This window comes from Festucalex cinctus, chromosome 11 (genome assembly GCF_051991245.1).
Source record: "Festucalex cinctus isolate MCC-2025b chromosome 11, RoL_Fcin_1.0, whole genome shotgun sequence".
Classification (NCBI taxonomy): domain Eukaryota; kingdom Metazoa; phylum Chordata; class Actinopteri; order Syngnathiformes; family Syngnathidae; genus Festucalex; species Festucalex cinctus.
In genome coordinates, this window is record NC_135421.1 from 19,003,617 (window position 1) to 19,020,852 (window position 17,236).

Below are 17,236 nucleotides of genomic sequence, written 5' to 3' on the forward strand. Positions count from 1 at the left end.
GGTGAGGATTACTCTCTCTATGTATATCGAGCTACTAAAATCCGTGTACCTGTGATAGTATACGAGCGCGAGTCTCCACTGATGGTCCTCTGAATGGGTATGAATGTAGTAGAGGAAGTGGGAGTGGCCTCAACCAGGAAGCCCGAGATTGCATCCGTCTTGGAGCGCCAGGTCAGCGTAATGGAGGAGTCGTTGACGTCGGTGATGCGTACGCGACGAGGGGGGCTGATATCTTGAATGCGACACGAGAATAAGGTCAGAGAAACGGCGACAGAGAGGGAGGAAGTATAGGATAAACACAAGAACGTTTCTGCTCCAAAAGGATGTTGTTTCTCCAGCTTTAAAAAATGTGTTTATTTGTCCGCTTGAAATGATGTTTGAACAAAACTCACTCTCCAATGTGGTAACCTCTCCTTGGACCGGCCGACTGGTCAGGGAATTCTTCAAGGCGTACACATGTACATCATAAGTAGTTGCAACCTAGAAGAAAAGTAAAAACAGTACGGTCAAACTTGGCACTGTAATCAATAGGGCTGGAACGATATCCAAACATCGCGATACGATATTGTCGCGATGCGATAATTATCACGATATTGTGGGGAGGTTGGCGACATAAAAAAAAAAAAAGGGTCACGATATTGTAGAAAAAAAATAAAATAAAAACAATCCCCTTCACCTGACCTGACCATTTGTGTGGATTTTAAACATAGAAGGTCCAAAACATGCCTTGTAAAAATTAAACTGCACTAAAAAACTAGCTACCAGAGGGTGCTAGAACTGCACACATGGAAATCAACCTGACTTTTTTTTTTTTAACAGATGTGCTGCTTTTAATATCATGACGACAACGATATTGTGGCAGTTTTGATATTGCAATATTGCCGTTATCGTGAATAATGAATGGAACATAACTACAGCTTTGATTAATTTAATACGTGCATGTGCAAAATGACCATGAATTTAGCTGTAGCTAAATACTGTATATAAATAAATAATGCGTATGAAACAACATAGACAACAGTAGGACTATAACAATAACTATCAGAAGTCTGTAGCTATAATTCATGCTTTAATAACAAGAAATTATTTTCTATTCTATTCTGTTTACCATGAGTCCAGTGATGTGGGCCTTTGTTGTGTCCGGGGCCAGATTCATCTCCTTGGTGGGTCCGCTCTTGTTCTTAGGGTTCACAACAACACGGTATCCCGTGAGGCCCGTCTGGCCAGTTATTCTGTTTTCTTGACCCGGCACGGCCCAGTGCATGGTGAAGGACGTGGGGCCAACTTGCGAGAACTGGAGGTTGGTCGGGGGTGAGATCCCTGTGTTGAAAGAGTAGGAAAACGGTGTCAGGTAGAGTTCAAGATGTTGTTAAATTTCATTCTAATATGGGTCAGCCAAAACAAAACGAACACCAGCAGTAGATTAATTAATAATCCAAAATTTGGTAGTCAGGAACAAAGGTTTCACAGAAATCCAAAGCTAAACATATCCGCATATTTAATCTCCAAACACGTTTCTGTGGCTTCTAAACACAAATAATTAAAGTCTGGAACCTGTTGCTTGAGTTCCAACCAGCGCTGTGCTGGCCGTGTCGTCATGCAGGGCGATGACCTTCACGGTGTATTCAGTGCCTGGCTGCAGGCCATAGATAACGGCGGACTCGGCATCTCCTCGAGGAGAAGGCCACAGCTCTCGTTCACCCTCCTCAGAGCTGGAATACAACACCCTGTAAGCTGTAACGATTCCATCGGGACTGTCCCAGCTAATCCGTAAAGACGTGGAGTCGATGTCTGAGAAGGTCAGGTCCTTGGGACGGTCTACATCTAAAAATGAGGGGAAGTGTTTATAGACATATTTTGCAAGTTAGCAGGAAAATTATTGTTGTTCTTGGGTAGATAAGTAAAAGCCTTACTTGTTAGAGCATTCACCACCAGTGGAGAACTCTCTCCATCTTGTCCCAGAGCATAAACACTAAAAGTGTACTCGACAGTTGGCATCAGGCCGGAGAAAGTCATCTCTGTTTGGTCTGGATGAGCAAAAAAAATAAAAAATAAAAAATTAGAGCCAGCCAAGCTCATCAAAAAAAAAAAAAAAAACTAAAGTGATGTTACCTGGAGCCACCACTTCAGTGAAAGATGATCCCTGCCCATTTCTGGGGACCCCGGTCACCCTGTAACCCTTGATTGGGCCCTGAGCGGGGCTCCACCTCACGGTGACACTGTTGTCGTTGACATCCATCACCTTCATGTCTGACGGGGAGTCGACTCCTGAAATGACAAATGAAAGGAGGAAATAGAGATGAGGATGTGAAAAAATGTCAGAGAAATGACAGAAGTATGTGCCTTTGTTTTCGTGCCTTAGATGAAAAAAGATGGATTTAACAAACAGCAGCAATTTGCCAGTCCGATTTAAAATCTCTCTCCAGTTTTGGCTGCTTTTAGATAAGGTGCCAAGGGGCCTCAAGTGACCAGGATGAGATGTACAAGGGCCACTGGGACCAAGCACAATTAATTTAGTGCCATTCAGGTTTTGATTTCCTCCAGACAGGTCAAAACCATGTTTTCTTAAGGTGGAACCCAGGGGCAGCAGATACAATGAAAACAGCAGAGGCCCCATAAAGGAACCCTGTGGAACACCATACGAGAGTGGAGAAGAGTGGGACTCGGAGCAACCACAGATAACAAAAAGTTCTGTCAGCCAAATAGGCTCTGAACCACTCAAAAAAATACTGTGTGTGTGTGTGTGTGTCCTGGTATACCTGTCCTATGTGTGACATAGATGGGCGTGCTGGATGCAGGGCTGTCTCCTCTGCCAGTTACAGCATAGACTGTGATGGTGTAGTCGGTACCGGGCTGCAGGTTGGAGATTGTCGTAGTGGACTGAGAGCCGGGCACTGTGAATTCCTTCGGATTACTGTGACCTCCTGAATGAAGAGTCAGAAGTGGTGATGAGTTTAAGTTCAGTTCAGTGTTTCATTTAGAGATATGGATGGGCAGTAGGATGGACAAACATACAGTAGGAGAGATACAGTAAATCCATGGGTTACAAAGATCATCGTATTTTAATTTCATTACTTATCGTTTTTTGAAATCATCGGCAAACCGCTTTTTTAAAGTCAGCATTGATCTACCTGTCTCGCCATGAGTGATCCTATAGTAGCGCACAGTGACAGGAGGGGAATCCCATCGGATGGTGATGCTAGTGGGGGTGGAGTCGAGAACTTCCAGGTCGGTAGGAGCATCAGAAACTGGAGAGAAAGCACAAAACCAGATGGAATGACATGATTAACCAAAACAAACTTGGTGTCATATGATGCGAGCTACACGATTTCATACTTGTCTTCTGATTCCCGCTCAACGGCAGGCTCTCCTGCGTCCCGCTAACTGCGTAGACGTTAACCAGGTAATCGGTATCGGGAGCCAGTCCCGTCAGGGTGAAGTGGTTTCTGGAAGGGGGTAGCCTCTCGTCTTTGGTTCTTCCGCCGCTGGTCATCTGGTAACGGATGCGGTAGCCCGTGATTTTGCTCTGGGGAGCCAGCCAGTGAATGGTGAAGGAGGTGGTGAAGATCTCAGAGAAACGCAGAGCAACCGGTGAATCCAGAGCTGAGGAAGGTTGGGAGAGATGCGATTATCAAATAGCAACAAGTAAATGAAATAAAATTGTGTGTCAATTCTCAGAAAATGTGACTGAGTGCAATGCCAAAGGACCAAATAAAACGCTCAGTTCAACCAGGTCAAGTCAGACTCACTCGTTTTGTGGGTACCGACAACGGGCGAGCTCTCTCTCTGCTCGTAAACACACACCACGCTCACCAGATACTCGGTGTTTGGCAGCAAATCTGCCCAGAAGGGAAAAGAATGTTGAAAGAACATACTTTTGATTGTGTAGTTCTAAGTTGCTGTATAATTACTGCTTTTGTTCCAACTTACTCCTCAGCACAACATTGTTCATTGTGCCATCGACACTGGTTTCTGTCAAGTCATCATCATCGTCAATGGGATGGTACCTAGAGAAAAAAAAGAAGACCACTAATGACATGTTTTGGACATACTGTGCGGTTAGCATTTTATGCTACATGTCCACAATTGAGTTCAGCCCTTGTACACTTGAAATAAATCTTAGAATTCACTTTACAGAATCTTTAACTCATTTGCTCCCAAAAACGTATAAATACGTTCTATTTTAAATGTATTAAGTGCCCCAAAGACGTATTTATACGTTTTATGTTTATTTTTATGCTAGAGCCTACAAAAGGCTTTGATGGAGCCTCTCAACTGCAGAGAATGGGTGAAAAAAAATTGTAGTAATTACAAAAACTGCCAGCAGGTGACAGCAGAATATAATAGATCAACCAGGGCCATGATGAAAACAAGCTGTTTCCCCACAATTCTAAACAGATTTGTGAATAATGATAAAACTTAGCTATATAACTAACTAAGTATATATAGCTAATTGCTGCAAAACGGAATCAGATAGAAATATACTTTTTTTTTCTGATGAAAGAAGATACTTTCATCATTCTTTTGGTAGGTTCCAAAAATCCCGTAAAACAGCCGGGAGCGAACGGGATTGCTTCTGTGAAAATGGCTATGAGTGAATGAGTTAAATCACTTCAAAGCAATAAATGTTCAAACCTAATGAGGAAGTTGTTGATGTCAGCCCTGTTGGGGACACGAGGTGAGACCCATGTGACTTCCATAAAGTCCGGCCCTACCTGGCCAAAGCCCAGATCAGTGGGGGCCGGCACAGCTATCGGAAAACACAAATCTTGCATCAACTCTCATTAACATAAAGTTAAAAGGATAAAAAGTGTTGTGAATGCCTTTCTTACAAGTCTGTTGTGTGACCATGGTGGGTTCACTTTCTCCATTCTCTGTCACGGTGATGACGCTAATGTCATAGTCGATACCAGGTTCCAACCCGTACACCGTATAATGCCCAGTGGTTGGCATAACCGTGTCTTGGAAGATGGGCACGCTCTCGCCCGCCGCCATCACCGTGATTCTGTAACCAGTGACGGCTGTGGTGTTGAGCGGAGACCAGCGAAGGCTGATGGTGGTGTCACTAACGTCGTCGAAGATGAGGTCGGTTAACTGTGGGATCTCTGTGACAGGATGGTTTGAGGGGCAGGAGGGAGAGAACAAGACGCCACGAAACAAACCAGACAAACAGCAGATAGAGTCCAGAAAAAGGGAAGTGGTTGATCATGATGAGGGCCAGAAAGTGGATGAGTAAAAAGATGAAGAGACAAAAATAGGCAATGGTGAGGAGAGAGCCAAAAAATGGTCAACTTCCAGTGTAGTGAGATATGTATTCATCATATCACACCAATGGAAGATATTTGTTGCAGTTTTGTTTTGTTTTTAAATAATATACAGTGTTCAAATTTATTAGACCACCTTATGTATAGAGATTGGGCAACTCAAATAAATAAATAAATAAATAAATACAAATACCTCACACAGATTTAGCGCTTCTTAAAAACCGTGACTTTTTAAAACGACCATTTACCTTGAAACCTGTAACTGGACCTAACCTAATAGAGAGTGCTTTAATTTGTATTCTTTCAATTCCTGTGCATAGAACCATAAAAAAATGCTCAACCTTACAGTGGATGGTTGTCTAATAAATGTCTTAAGCACCATATATTACATCCGCCCATCTTTAAAGCATTACCAGTGAAGCTTTTCCACTGGAAATCCGCAATCTATTATAAGGATTAGTGCAACAAAACAGTCGGTACTGTTTGGTATCGTTAATGGCGACTTTAGTTAGTTTAGAATAGTAGTACAGCGAGTATCTGTGTTAACTGTTGAAAGGTAATGCCAAACACATGACATGACCTTTCAACTTGATACTATAAAAGCTTTGCTCCACATAAGGAGGGGAAAAAAATGAAAAAAAATCACAAAACGGACCCCAGTCACATAAAAGTTGTAGTTCATATTAAATACTAGTCCCCATTGCATCTAAAACTCACCTGGAGTGATGGTTGTTGATATTGGAACACTCTCCATGTCATCCTTAACCGTAAAAACGCTGATGTTGTACTCCACTCCTGGACTGAGGTTCTCGAGGGTGCACGAGTTCTCTCCGGCCTTCACAAACTCCTCCACACTTTTTCCTTGCTGCCCGTTGGTGGGAGCGCACGTTACTCTATAGCCTGTGATGTCTTGGGGTGGACGTATTTGGAAGAAAGAGGCAATGGATGAACTTTTTTTTTTGAAGCTTTATCAGTGCAAAGTAATCATTTCTCTTCATGCACATGTGAGTCTTGTGTGTACCTGGAGTATTGGCTCCATTCCACTGCACAGTAATATCTCCAGTGCCTGAGTTAGAGTCCAAGTGGAGTTCAGTGGGAGGTGACAGAGCTGGGGAGAAAAGTAAAAATAAATCATACAGTAAAGACGGACCAGTGAAGAGAATATTTTGCGGTTTCCACTCACGTGTGACCACGCGGCGGGTGATGGGGGTTCCCTGTTCCTGTCCGTTAATAACCGGTTGCACACTGTAGGTATATTCCACCCCGGGAGTCAGACCGGATACGTATATGCTTCCTGAGTCTGAGGTCACGTCTCGAGGGGCTTCTCCGCCCTGACTGGGGCGCACTGTCAACTGAGATTAATGAACGCGTGGTCAGCACGGCCATAGAAAAGCCGCAGACATGCGCTGGTATACAGGAGGCAAAAGGTCAGAGGTCAATGTTTTCCCAAGAATGAGGACGAAGTGCAGAGCATTCTCATCGCTCGTGTGACATATTTGGACCAATCGGATCGTTCCCAGAGGTCTGCGGTTCCCGTGTTTCGAAGGGACAGCTGCTCTATTTAACCATCCGTAATAGAAGCATTTTAACACTGGTGCTCGTGTTAATATGATACTCCATTTTTAAATTTTGTCTAAGTTTTCGTCCAGTTTCAATCATGCTTGTTAGTTTTTATAATTGTTAGTCAACCTCATCCCGATTTTTTTTCAGTCAATTTTTAGTCGACTATAAATCTAGCATTTTAGCCTTTATTTTAATCCAAGAAAACATAATTTTATTAATCTCGTTTTAGTTAACAAAAACTGTCAACGTTTTAGCCTAGTTTAAGTCAGGACAATCATTTAACCTCTGTATTTTTTTTTTTTTCAACTGATTATGCGGAACATTTCAGATCTAAAACTATTTCATATAAAATTACCTCTCACCTTTTTGATGAAAAACAACTTCACACACAATTCCACTATATCCCTGCTATGAGCTAGTAAGTTAGCATTAGATAGCGGTCGGGTTAGCATTATTGTTGGAACGTTATAACCTATTGGATTAATGTTACCTTTTTTGGTTAACCTTTCACCATGAATCCACCTCCTGTCTGCCCCATGTGTTTGTGCATGTTGCACTCGCTAGCTGCAGATTTGAAAGGGAGTGTTGTGTCACATGTTGTCACAGTGACAGATTAGCAGAGACACGATTTTACAAAATCAAAAACTTTTCGTCTCGTTTTTGTTCATCAACTAAAATGTCCATAGATTTAAGTCCAGTTTTTATTAAGTGAAGTACATTTTCATCTCGTCTTCATAAGTCGACGAAAATGCATACCAATTTAGTCCCAGTTATTGTTGGAATGCTGAAGCATTCCCACATATGTTATTGTGATTTTTATTCTCCACACTTTTTGCTGCGTAACAACTCCCACATAATACTTCCAATTTACATTGTTCAAGTTACAACTAGTTTCAAAAACTCATGCCTCCCGTGGTATATATCGTCTGATTCTACATTACTTACAGTATTTGCACAAATTAACATTTAATAACTTCTCCCCATTCATTTTCAATGGGACAGACATTGAACTTTTTGTAAGTATCACTTTCCATGCCCACTTCCATACATATAACTTATCATCATTACCAGGTGTCTGCTACTGCTCGGTGGCACAGTTGGTATTGTCCAGTAACCAGGTGGTTAGAATCTCATAATTTATCTCTCAATTGGCTTCATAAGCATTCCACATGCATTCAAATCTTAGCATTCAGCTTTCAGCATTCCTACGCAATTTCTCCAGAAATTGAACTTAGTCTAGTTGTTTATTAATAGAGGTTTTAGTCTAGACAAGTTTTAGTCTGTGTTGACGAAAATATTTTTGTTTCGTTTTCGTTGATGAAAATTAACACTACCTGGTGCTTTAACTTACAAGTTTAAATCTTTCTGTGACCACACAACTTAAAACTGAACAGACATGAGGCTAGTATGCGTACCTTGTAGCTGACGCGTGGCATCGGAGTCCAAGAAATTATAATAGACGTGTCAGTAACATCAGTGCTGAAGTGGGGGGCATTACCCATTGGTGGGCCTACAAACACAAAAACAAGTTTGGCTCATTCTTATGTCCCTTGACTGAAACATTTTGCACTTGCCAATAGTGATCGTTTTACTTACTCGTGGTAAACACAGCTGTCTCTCCTTCACTCAGTATGTTATCTTGTTCCGAGTGCAGTGTAGCAGTGTACATAGTATCCGGCTTCAGGTTGAGGAGGGTGTACTGGGTGAGCCGGGCCGGCAAGAGTAGCTGCTTCGGGTTCGAGCCCTCGACGGTGAGGAAGAGACGGTATCCGCTGATCTTGGCTCGTGGGGCGAACCACAGAATCACGGCGCTGTCCTCTGTCACGTTGGCGAAATGGATATCTGTCGGAGCATCGGGCTCTGGAAAGAGAGATGTTAAAGACATTAAGGTTTGGAGAATTATTCAGGAATGCATAATCAGAAATTGGAGCAGCGACGACACTTTTAGAGACAAAAGTCTCTGATCTCTGAAAATTGTATTTTTATTTAATTGTATTTCAGTTATTTTATTAAATATTTTTTTTATTTTATTTAAAATTGTATTTATTTAAAACTTCATTATTTATTTAAAAAAATAGATTTATTTATTTTATATTTGTCAATTTGAAATTAAAACTGCTAAATCCCTAAGCTCCGACCTCCCACTATCCTGTTTACTAAAACCTTTTGGACAATTATAAAAATCATATTTCATGGGAACAGTTTTGTTTACAACATGACTGTGGCCTTGTGCACAAAAATAGATCCAAGAAGGCATGATTGGATGAATTATGTGGACGTACTTGAATTCCATATTTGCTCCCATATTCGGTTCCTTTATGTGGAATGTGAACTAGTTCCAAAACTTATGTCCATACAATGTTTCAAAAGTGTGGGTTTTTTTGTTCCAAAATTTTCCATACTCACTCGTGGTGTGCTCCCCAATAAGGGGTATGCTCTCCTCTCCATCGTGGATGGTGTAGACATTGAAGCGATAGAGCGTTCCGGGCTGAAGGTGGGTCACTTCGATGTACGAGTTTTGGCTGACGGGTAGCGTCATCTCTCTCTGAGGGGAGCCAGACTCGTCCACTGGGACCACGGTGACCCGGTAACCCGAGAGGTCGCCGGCTGGCCCGGACCAGGTCAGAACGATTTTCTTATCTGATACCTCGTAAAACTGCAGGTCTGTTGGGGAGGCGACTTCCTCTGTGGGCAGGGAAAAGACACCTGGTGTATGGTACTTTTATTTTTTCACGAGACAGAAGAAAAAGGAAGCTTTTGGAGGGTTGTCAAATGAACCCGGTATCCTTCCAATCCTAAATGAAATTTAAAACTTGGCAAATACAAGGTTAACTGTTTAAATCAAATTAGGTAACGGCTTAGGACCAGCTCTAAACAATCAACAATTTGTCCACGTGCATCTGTAAGAAATTGAGATTCCAAACGGTGCACTCTCAACCGGGTCCTACATCTTTATTCCATCGCACAGGTTATGCAAACACATTCGCACATACGCACTTCCAGCATCTGCTCGACCGGGCCAACCACATGTTGGGATCTGGCAGAGTGGAACATTTTTACATACTTCTTGTCAAGCCGAAAAAAGTAAAAGCAAAGCAGCTGTAAAGTCTGTGATGTCACTTTCCATTGGAACACTAATTCAATTTACTGCATTAGGTAAAGGAAACATAAACAATAAAAGGGGGCTGGAAGGCATAATAGGTCATGAGATTCAATGGCGTGATCATGATGATTTGATGTAGGCTACCGACAAGCAGTGTTAATTTTGACAAGAAATTTGTATTTTTTTTTAGCTAAAAAATAAATAAATAAATTAATTAATTAATTAATTAATTTAAAAAAAATAAACAAATAAAATTAGTTCAAATTAAAGCTTTAGTCATAATTTAGTCATCTGATAGTATTTTATCTTTAATCCAATTATTAGTTGACGAAAATAAAGAGCAATTTTAGTCGACTACATTGTCAGTTTAGTCGATATTTTCCTTCAGCATACACTTCAACTTCCAGAAAATTATAACACACCTATTTGTGACTGTAGTTTAACACGCAAGACATTTAATACAATGTCTATATCATTTGTTTCAACGAAACTTGTCGAACTGACAATAATATAACTTAGTTTTCACCTAAATAAAAAAAAAAAGTGCATAATTGCTTGAGGTTAATCTTACAGCTGAATGGCTTCTATTTTAGTTTTTGTTTAATTTTCGTCTGAAAAAAACATTTTCGTGACGAAAATTGACAAAAAATTTTAGTCGGCGAAATTATCACCACCTTAAAGTCACTGTAAAGTGGAAATGAACATTAACATAAATATATAAATAAAATAGCAGCTGCAGCATATTTTTGATGATACACTGCTTTGTAAAAGAAGGAAAGTTGTCATATGACTATGGGGACTCACCAGCCCGGACTTTTAAGGGTTTAAAATGACCACGCCAAAACTCATTCCAAGTAATTGCACACATGCAGTTACCTGGCAGTGGATCTCCAGCAGTGTTGACCTGTACAAAAATGGGCTCGCTCTCCAAGCTGTCCTCCACCGCGTAGATGCTAATATTGTACAATTTCCCGGGCCGGAGGTCACTCAGCGTCACGGACGTCGCTGTGTCAGGAAGAGTCAGCTCGGTGCTTTCGCCTTCTATGGATGGCGTGTAGACGACACGATAGCCTGTGTAAAAAAAAACACAAACAAAAAAGAAAAAGTATAGTGTGAATGTAGTCCCGAGGGGTTGATGGATTGGCTGGGAGTGACTATATTGCTAGTTTTCGTACCAGTGATAGGAGCTAGTGGTTTATCCCAGCTAATCACAATAGAGGTTTCTCCAATATCCTCCACTTCATGTTCAGTTGGGGCATCAGGGGCTGGAACATGGAACAAAAGTAGCGTGAGATGAGGAGAGCTTTTCTTTTAGATGTATTTAAAACATTACCACAAGTAGGGTTGTCAGGAGATTTGAATTTTTAATCGTAATTAATTGCATTACTTCAATCAATCACAAACTATATCCCTTCTAAATGTGCAATAAAATATTTATTTTCATACTCAAAAAAGTAAAACTAATACAAATATAGCTGCATCTTTTAGTCATTGATACAGTAATTTCATAATAATTAATAAAATGTAGTTAAAATGAAAAAGATGTACTGTACTGCAAAATATCAATGTGAAATCGATTTGGGTTAAGGCCATTTTACTGCCACTCGATGGCATAATTGCATTTGTAAGACATTCTTGACATATTAGTGCATTTTTCTTTTCATATTAAGAGCTAATCTTCAACATGAAGTAACTTCTGAAATTCTGCACATTTTTAAAATTATAAAATACAATTTGACTCCAGTTTCCGCAAATGTATGCATTATTAACTCATTCACTCCCAGCTTTTTTTCACTGAAGCAACTGGATTTTGACTGATTTTGTAAGGCCCACAGAATATTGTGTTGTATTGCTATAAAACATGGAACCTACCAAAAGAAAGATGAGTCTCTTCTTTTACAAGTTAAAAAAAAAGTATATTTCTATTTGTTTCCGTTTTCCAGCATCTAGCATTAGAATATAGCTAAGTTTCATCATTATTCACAAACCTGTTGAAAACACTGGGGAAAAAGAGCTAGTTTTAACATGGGCCTGGTTGATCTCTTATACTCTGCTGCCACCTTTTTTTGTCATAACTACAATTGCTTTAAGCAACCTCTTCAGGTCAAAGCCTTCTGTGTGCTCTAGCATAAACAAAACAAAAAAAAACAAAAATACATTTTTGGTAGGGAAGGAAAAAGTATTAAAAAACATATTTATATGTTTTTGGGTTTGAATGAGTCAATACATTTATTACTTTTAAATTTTGACATGGACGTGTCTGTTGCGTTGCAACTGGAATTCCCCGAATACAGGCTTTCCAAGTAAGGGGTGGTCATTAACCGCACGTTCAAAAATTAGCGGCGTGAAAGGAACTTTAAATTAACACACTCATTCTAAGACCCCGAACCACAAGTATAGAAAAGATGCATTGCTTCTCAGATGATAATCGTAGCCACTCACCGGTGGTTTGTGAAGTAGAAAGAATGAGGTTGTCCTCTCCAGCATCCGTCACCTCGTAGACATTAACCGTGTACTTCCTTCCTGGTAGCAGCTCGTTAATGTTCACTGATGTAGTTGTACGGGGAAGGTCTGGCCAGAATATACACAAGCGTGTTGCCCCCCAAGTTAAACATTTAGGAAACAAAAATAAACCAAATGTCAAGATTCTCTAATAAATGTGGGTAAGAGGTGTCGCACAGAGTTCTCAAACTGACCTAGAACCACTGGCTCCCCGGTGCTCTGTCCCTGCTCGTTGAGTTCATACTCTACTCTAAAACCAGAGACCGTGTCGGAGGCAGAGACCCAAGAGATGACGAAGCTACTGGAGGTAATTTCCGTCACCGACTCGGAGGTGTCCACCACTGGTGGAGGTTGGGTGGTCTCGCCTTGTGATGTCGCCACTGTGAGAGAAGGTTAGAAGAGTACAAAAAGTCAATCACAAGTTTGTAAATTGTGGAAAATAGTTGTGTATATTTCCTGAATGACGTGAACAGTTTGACGTTGGAATGGTTTTAAATGATTGTGAAATATGGAAGAAATTATTTATATTTGGAACATGTCTTCATTCATTTCAAATGGATTTTTTTTTGTGGAAAAGAGGAAAGATGTCCTTAATAAGGTGAATATGTTTGGGTTACATAAGTTCAAATCCATAGAGAAATGTAGCAGGACTAGTACTGTGAAAATTGGCATATTTATACTAGTGTTGTCAAAATTAATTGACAAGTAGTTGATTGTCAAATTAATCAACAACTATTTTAATAATGGAGTAATTGTTTGGAGCCATTTTTTTTTTTTTATTAAAAATTGTCCAAATCCTCTGATTTCAGCATATCAACAGTAATTGTTCACTGATTTCTGTAGTACTTCAGGAAAGAAGACTGATTATCTTCTGTGTTTAATCAAAAGAAGACATTTGCAAACATCTGTTTTTACTTTGGAAAACAATGACCGAACCGGTAACAACATCAATCCCCCCCCCCCCTTTTTTTTTAAACCACAATACGAATACAAAGTAGGAAATAAACACCAATCACTAGTTAATAAACAGTGATCAGAGGAAAATATGCTTTTGTAATACACTTTCATGCAAAATGACTCTCTCTTGCCTCTCTCAACTCACATGATCCATAATGTGTGGTGAAGTCAAAGCGTGTGACCTCCTGCCGTCCGAACCGCAACACGCTGATCAGCTGGCCTTCATATGTGATGCCCGGTTTGAGTCCAGATATGGTGTAGGAGTTAAGATGACCAGGGATCTTCACCTCCATCCACGCATTGTTGCTATTTTTCTTTCAAAAAGGAAAACAATCAAGTGCACGTCAATGTTTGCACAACAGCGTTGGCAATATAAATCATATCTGAATGTCAAACTCACCACCCTCCATTTGAGGATGTATTGGGTGATGTGAGCAGAGGGTGGGGCATTCCATTGAATCGGGTGGGAGTTGGGTTGGTTGCCAGATTCTGTTATGATCACTTGGACAGGACGCTGACCACCTAGGAGAGATGGCAGGAAACAGAGTACAGAAAATTAGCCTGTTACAGAAATTAAAAGCTAATGATAAATTATTAGTTTACTTGTCTACATACAGGAGCACACTAATCCCCTCTGCAAAAAAGGTATGCAGTAAGAATGTCTTCCAGGAAAAAAAAAAAAAAAAAAAATAGCATAGACCTGTCAGATTCCAGCCGAGACCTCAGCAACCATGTGGGAGAAGACACTTGCTCTGCTATTACCTGCCTCTACCATCCATTCAATCACCAGGGAATAAAAAAAAAATAAAAAAATCTATATATATATATATATATATATATATATATAATTTATTTTATTTATTTTTTATATGTTAGGGGTGTGAATTGATCATATCTGGCGATACGATCCGTATCACGATTCTTAGGTCACCGATTAATCCCGATACAAACCTGTAAATCGATTATTGCGATTTTTTTTTTTAACTCAACTTTAGTTGAATACATATATATATATATATATATATATATGTATGGCCTGAACAATGTTTTAGGATAATGCTGATTATATTAATGCCTGCGATTGTACAGACTGTTCCCACCCTGTCGTCCAAAATCAACTGCCATTTCCTCCAGCTCACCCTCAACCCTAGCGAGGATAAGCGCTACGGAAAATGGATGAATAGATGATTATGAATGTTTCCATACACGCACATACAAATGACATCTTATGTTGCAAGCAAGCCGAAATTACAGCAGATGATGGTCAATTTGCTTATCACGGCCACCTAAAAATCTCATATAGCGAGCGATTATTTGATCTCTTGGGTGTCGAACGGGCACACCCACCGTAAGTATGTCGAAGTGCAACTGATACGAAACGCGTTCAACCCGTTGAGGTTTTGCTGCTTTCTGACGAAAACCATTCAGCATCTGCCCCACATCTGTGCAAACAAGTTCCATGATTGCCTGGAATACTTTCAACTAGTACTGTCGATTTCTTGGTGGATGACATAGTTCCAATTGAAAAAGTCTATTATGTCATCCCTGACAAAATAGTAGAAAGTAGTAAGTATATGAAAAGCAAACAGAAGAGGCTTAATGTTTCCTGTCTGGGAAACTAAAAAAAAAAAAATTATCAACTAAGTCATGTGGAGATCAGACCCGACATAAGCTCTGCTGATCGAAAAGGGTAGCTTCTCATAAAGAACGGAGGCTGCTCACCACTTTTTCCAAACGGCAGACCTGTAATCAAGGTTTTCCCAGCAAGTGGCTCGGTTAACCAGACGTCCCAGCAGATACACAGACCTCAAAAACAATCTGGCACCAATTAACTCATTCACTGCCAGTCATTATAGAAAATTTTTACATTTCCAATACTCACGTGATATTCCATTCAATAATTATATATAAACCGAATCTACCAAATAACAGAATAGACTCCCTACTTTTTGTCCCGTCCCGTTCTTTTATAATTGACAGCAGAAAAATGTAGGTTTGCCAAAATACAGCCATTTCTCCCATGGACTCTGAAACTGTGTTTATTTCCTATAAAATGGGGCAATGATGTCATCTACCGGTGGTTGGGCATCAGTAAAGTTGTTTCCAAGTTTGATATTTACAGTGGAGCATGCTCAGATTCGCCCCCATTTAGCACCGCTCTAAAAAATACAATTGACAAGTATACTTGTCAAAGGCAGTGAATGAGTTAAAGACTGCTGCAGAGCCACAGAGGCGGATTCCGCTCAAGTCCATGTGTTACACACATCACATTATCAATGCTATTTGCACTGAATGACATGTATGGACATACCTTTTCATTTTACTGTGCTATACTGTATGTTTCAATACAGTAAACGTGCTTTATTTACTTGCAATAAAATGTCATTGGTTTATTTAACTAATACTACAAAGGAGTGAGTTTCATTACAGTCAAAAGAGCAATTAAAGCAAATCACCCTTTTACAGGATCTTATCATAACGGAGTGTTCTGTTTTTTTTCCCTTTTATGGCGGTACGCTGACTTGGAGCCCAGACTTAACTTTCACTTTTAAAATCTAAACCTGTTGTATGACACACACACACACACACACACGCACCACAGCTGGTTGCCATTACGGCCAGTTACAGCTGAAACGTGCCCTACTTTTTCTTTTTTTCCTTTTTTTTTTTTTTAAATCCCTCAACCTGCTCAACCAAAAGTAAATGCTCCATAAAGTGTAACTCACAAATTTCTAGGCTGATTTTGGCTAACTTCAAATGTTCATGAGTTGGCCCTTTGTGTGTGATGATGAAGCACTGCTCAACCAGATCAAAAACTCTTTCACATTCTTTGACATGTTTTGTTAAAGTAGAAGTAATCGAAAAAATCTATGAATGTGAAAATTGTCCTTTTACGAGATGTAAATTTGACTGTGTGTGTGATGCAGTTGCACGCGTAAAGCGTTTTGTACAGCTGAAGCGCCACATGCTCGCTGGAACAAAGGCTGCGAATGTGTGGGGGTGAGTTTGTGCGTGTGTGTGAGAAGGGTGGGCGTGGTTAATGGGGGGTTTCGGTTTTTTTTGGGGGGGGAGTAACTCACACCCCACCAATCTCATTCGGTCACACATCAAAGTCAAGACTCCACTTTTACATGTGATTTATGACACTTCTCACGTCGAATGTTCGTATCCCATAAATATTACCTTTGCAAAAAGACAAGACTCAGTTTTGATTGACAGACACTTTAGTAGTAATAGTAATTTACTGTGGTGGTGTGTTTAACACCTCTCAGTATGATCCAATGCAGTTCTATACAACTGGAGGCTACAACCACAACAATACATCTTAAATTAGCATCACTCTGATAGTGTCGGTCAAGAATGAGCGTTAAACCATGAAGTTTGTCATGCCGACATCAGCAGCTAATAAAAGAATCTTACCAGGATAGGACTGCTGGGGCTCGCAGCTGAGCTCGCCGATGCCGTTACCATAGCAATAGCACTTGTACATGATGCCATGGATGACTTTGTCCCAAGACTCGCCAATCTGGTAGAAGGCTCTCGTCTCGGGCTCCTGGCACTGGTCTGCAGAAATTGAAATAAATGTTCAAGTTATGTAGGGAGTTAAGGTGAAATATTATTGTGAAACAACCAGGAAATACTGGGATAATCTCATTCTGCAATTTCCTCTTGTCCATTTTACATTCCTTAACTCGTTTGCTCCCAAAAACGTATAAATACGTTCTATTTTAAATGTATTATGTGTCCCAAAGACATATTTATACGTTTTTATATGTTCTATTTTCAATGTATTAAGTGTCCCAAAGACGTATTTATACGTTTTTTGTTTTTTTTTATCCCAGCGCAG

At 40.2% G+C, this 17,236-nt stretch overlaps 1 protein-coding gene across 2 annotated transcripts in view; it reads right to left on the minus strand.

Annotated features, from left to right (window-relative positions):
- fn1a (fibronectin 1a) overlaps positions 1 to 17,236 on the minus strand; it is a 33,996-nt gene that overhangs the window by 6,908 nt on the left and 9,852 nt on the right. For both annotated transcript variants that reach the window (XM_077537335.1, XM_077537334.1), the window contains exons 12-37: positions 16,810 to 16,953; positions 13,790 to 13,911; positions 13,535 to 13,703; positions 12,627 to 12,812; positions 12,373 to 12,501; positions 11,106 to 11,195; positions 10,807 to 11,001; positions 9,234 to 9,512; positions 8,424 to 8,687; positions 8,243 to 8,337; positions 6,448 to 6,616; positions 6,286 to 6,372; positions 5,982 to 6,173; positions 4,833 to 5,105; positions 4,636 to 4,750; positions 3,931 to 4,007; positions 3,750 to 3,839; positions 3,337 to 3,603; positions 3,132 to 3,248; positions 2,760 to 2,924; positions 2,113 to 2,268; positions 1,914 to 2,027; positions 1,555 to 1,824; positions 1,109 to 1,320; positions 393 to 480; positions 50 to 232 (exon numbers count right to left, since the gene is read on the minus strand). In XM_077537335.1, the coding sequence (XP_077393461.1) occupies positions 50 to 232; positions 393 to 480; positions 1,109 to 1,320; positions 1,555 to 1,824; positions 1,914 to 2,027; positions 2,113 to 2,268; positions 2,760 to 2,924; positions 3,132 to 3,248; positions 3,337 to 3,603; positions 3,750 to 3,839; positions 3,931 to 4,007; positions 4,636 to 4,750; positions 4,833 to 5,105; positions 5,982 to 6,173; positions 6,286 to 6,372; positions 6,448 to 6,616; positions 8,243 to 8,337; positions 8,424 to 8,687; positions 9,234 to 9,512; positions 10,807 to 11,001; positions 11,106 to 11,195; positions 12,373 to 12,501; positions 12,627 to 12,812; positions 13,535 to 13,703; positions 13,790 to 13,911; positions 16,810 to 16,953 (4,248 nt within the window). The remainder of the gene's footprint in view (positions 1 to 49; positions 233 to 392; positions 481 to 1,108; positions 1,321 to 1,554; positions 1,825 to 1,913; positions 2,028 to 2,112; positions 2,269 to 2,759; positions 2,925 to 3,131; positions 3,249 to 3,336; positions 3,604 to 3,749; positions 3,840 to 3,930; positions 4,008 to 4,635; positions 4,751 to 4,832; positions 5,106 to 5,981; positions 6,174 to 6,285; positions 6,373 to 6,447; positions 6,617 to 8,242; positions 8,338 to 8,423; positions 8,688 to 9,233; positions 9,513 to 10,806; positions 11,002 to 11,105; positions 11,196 to 12,372; positions 12,502 to 12,626; positions 12,813 to 13,534; positions 13,704 to 13,789; positions 13,912 to 16,809; positions 16,954 to 17,236) is intronic.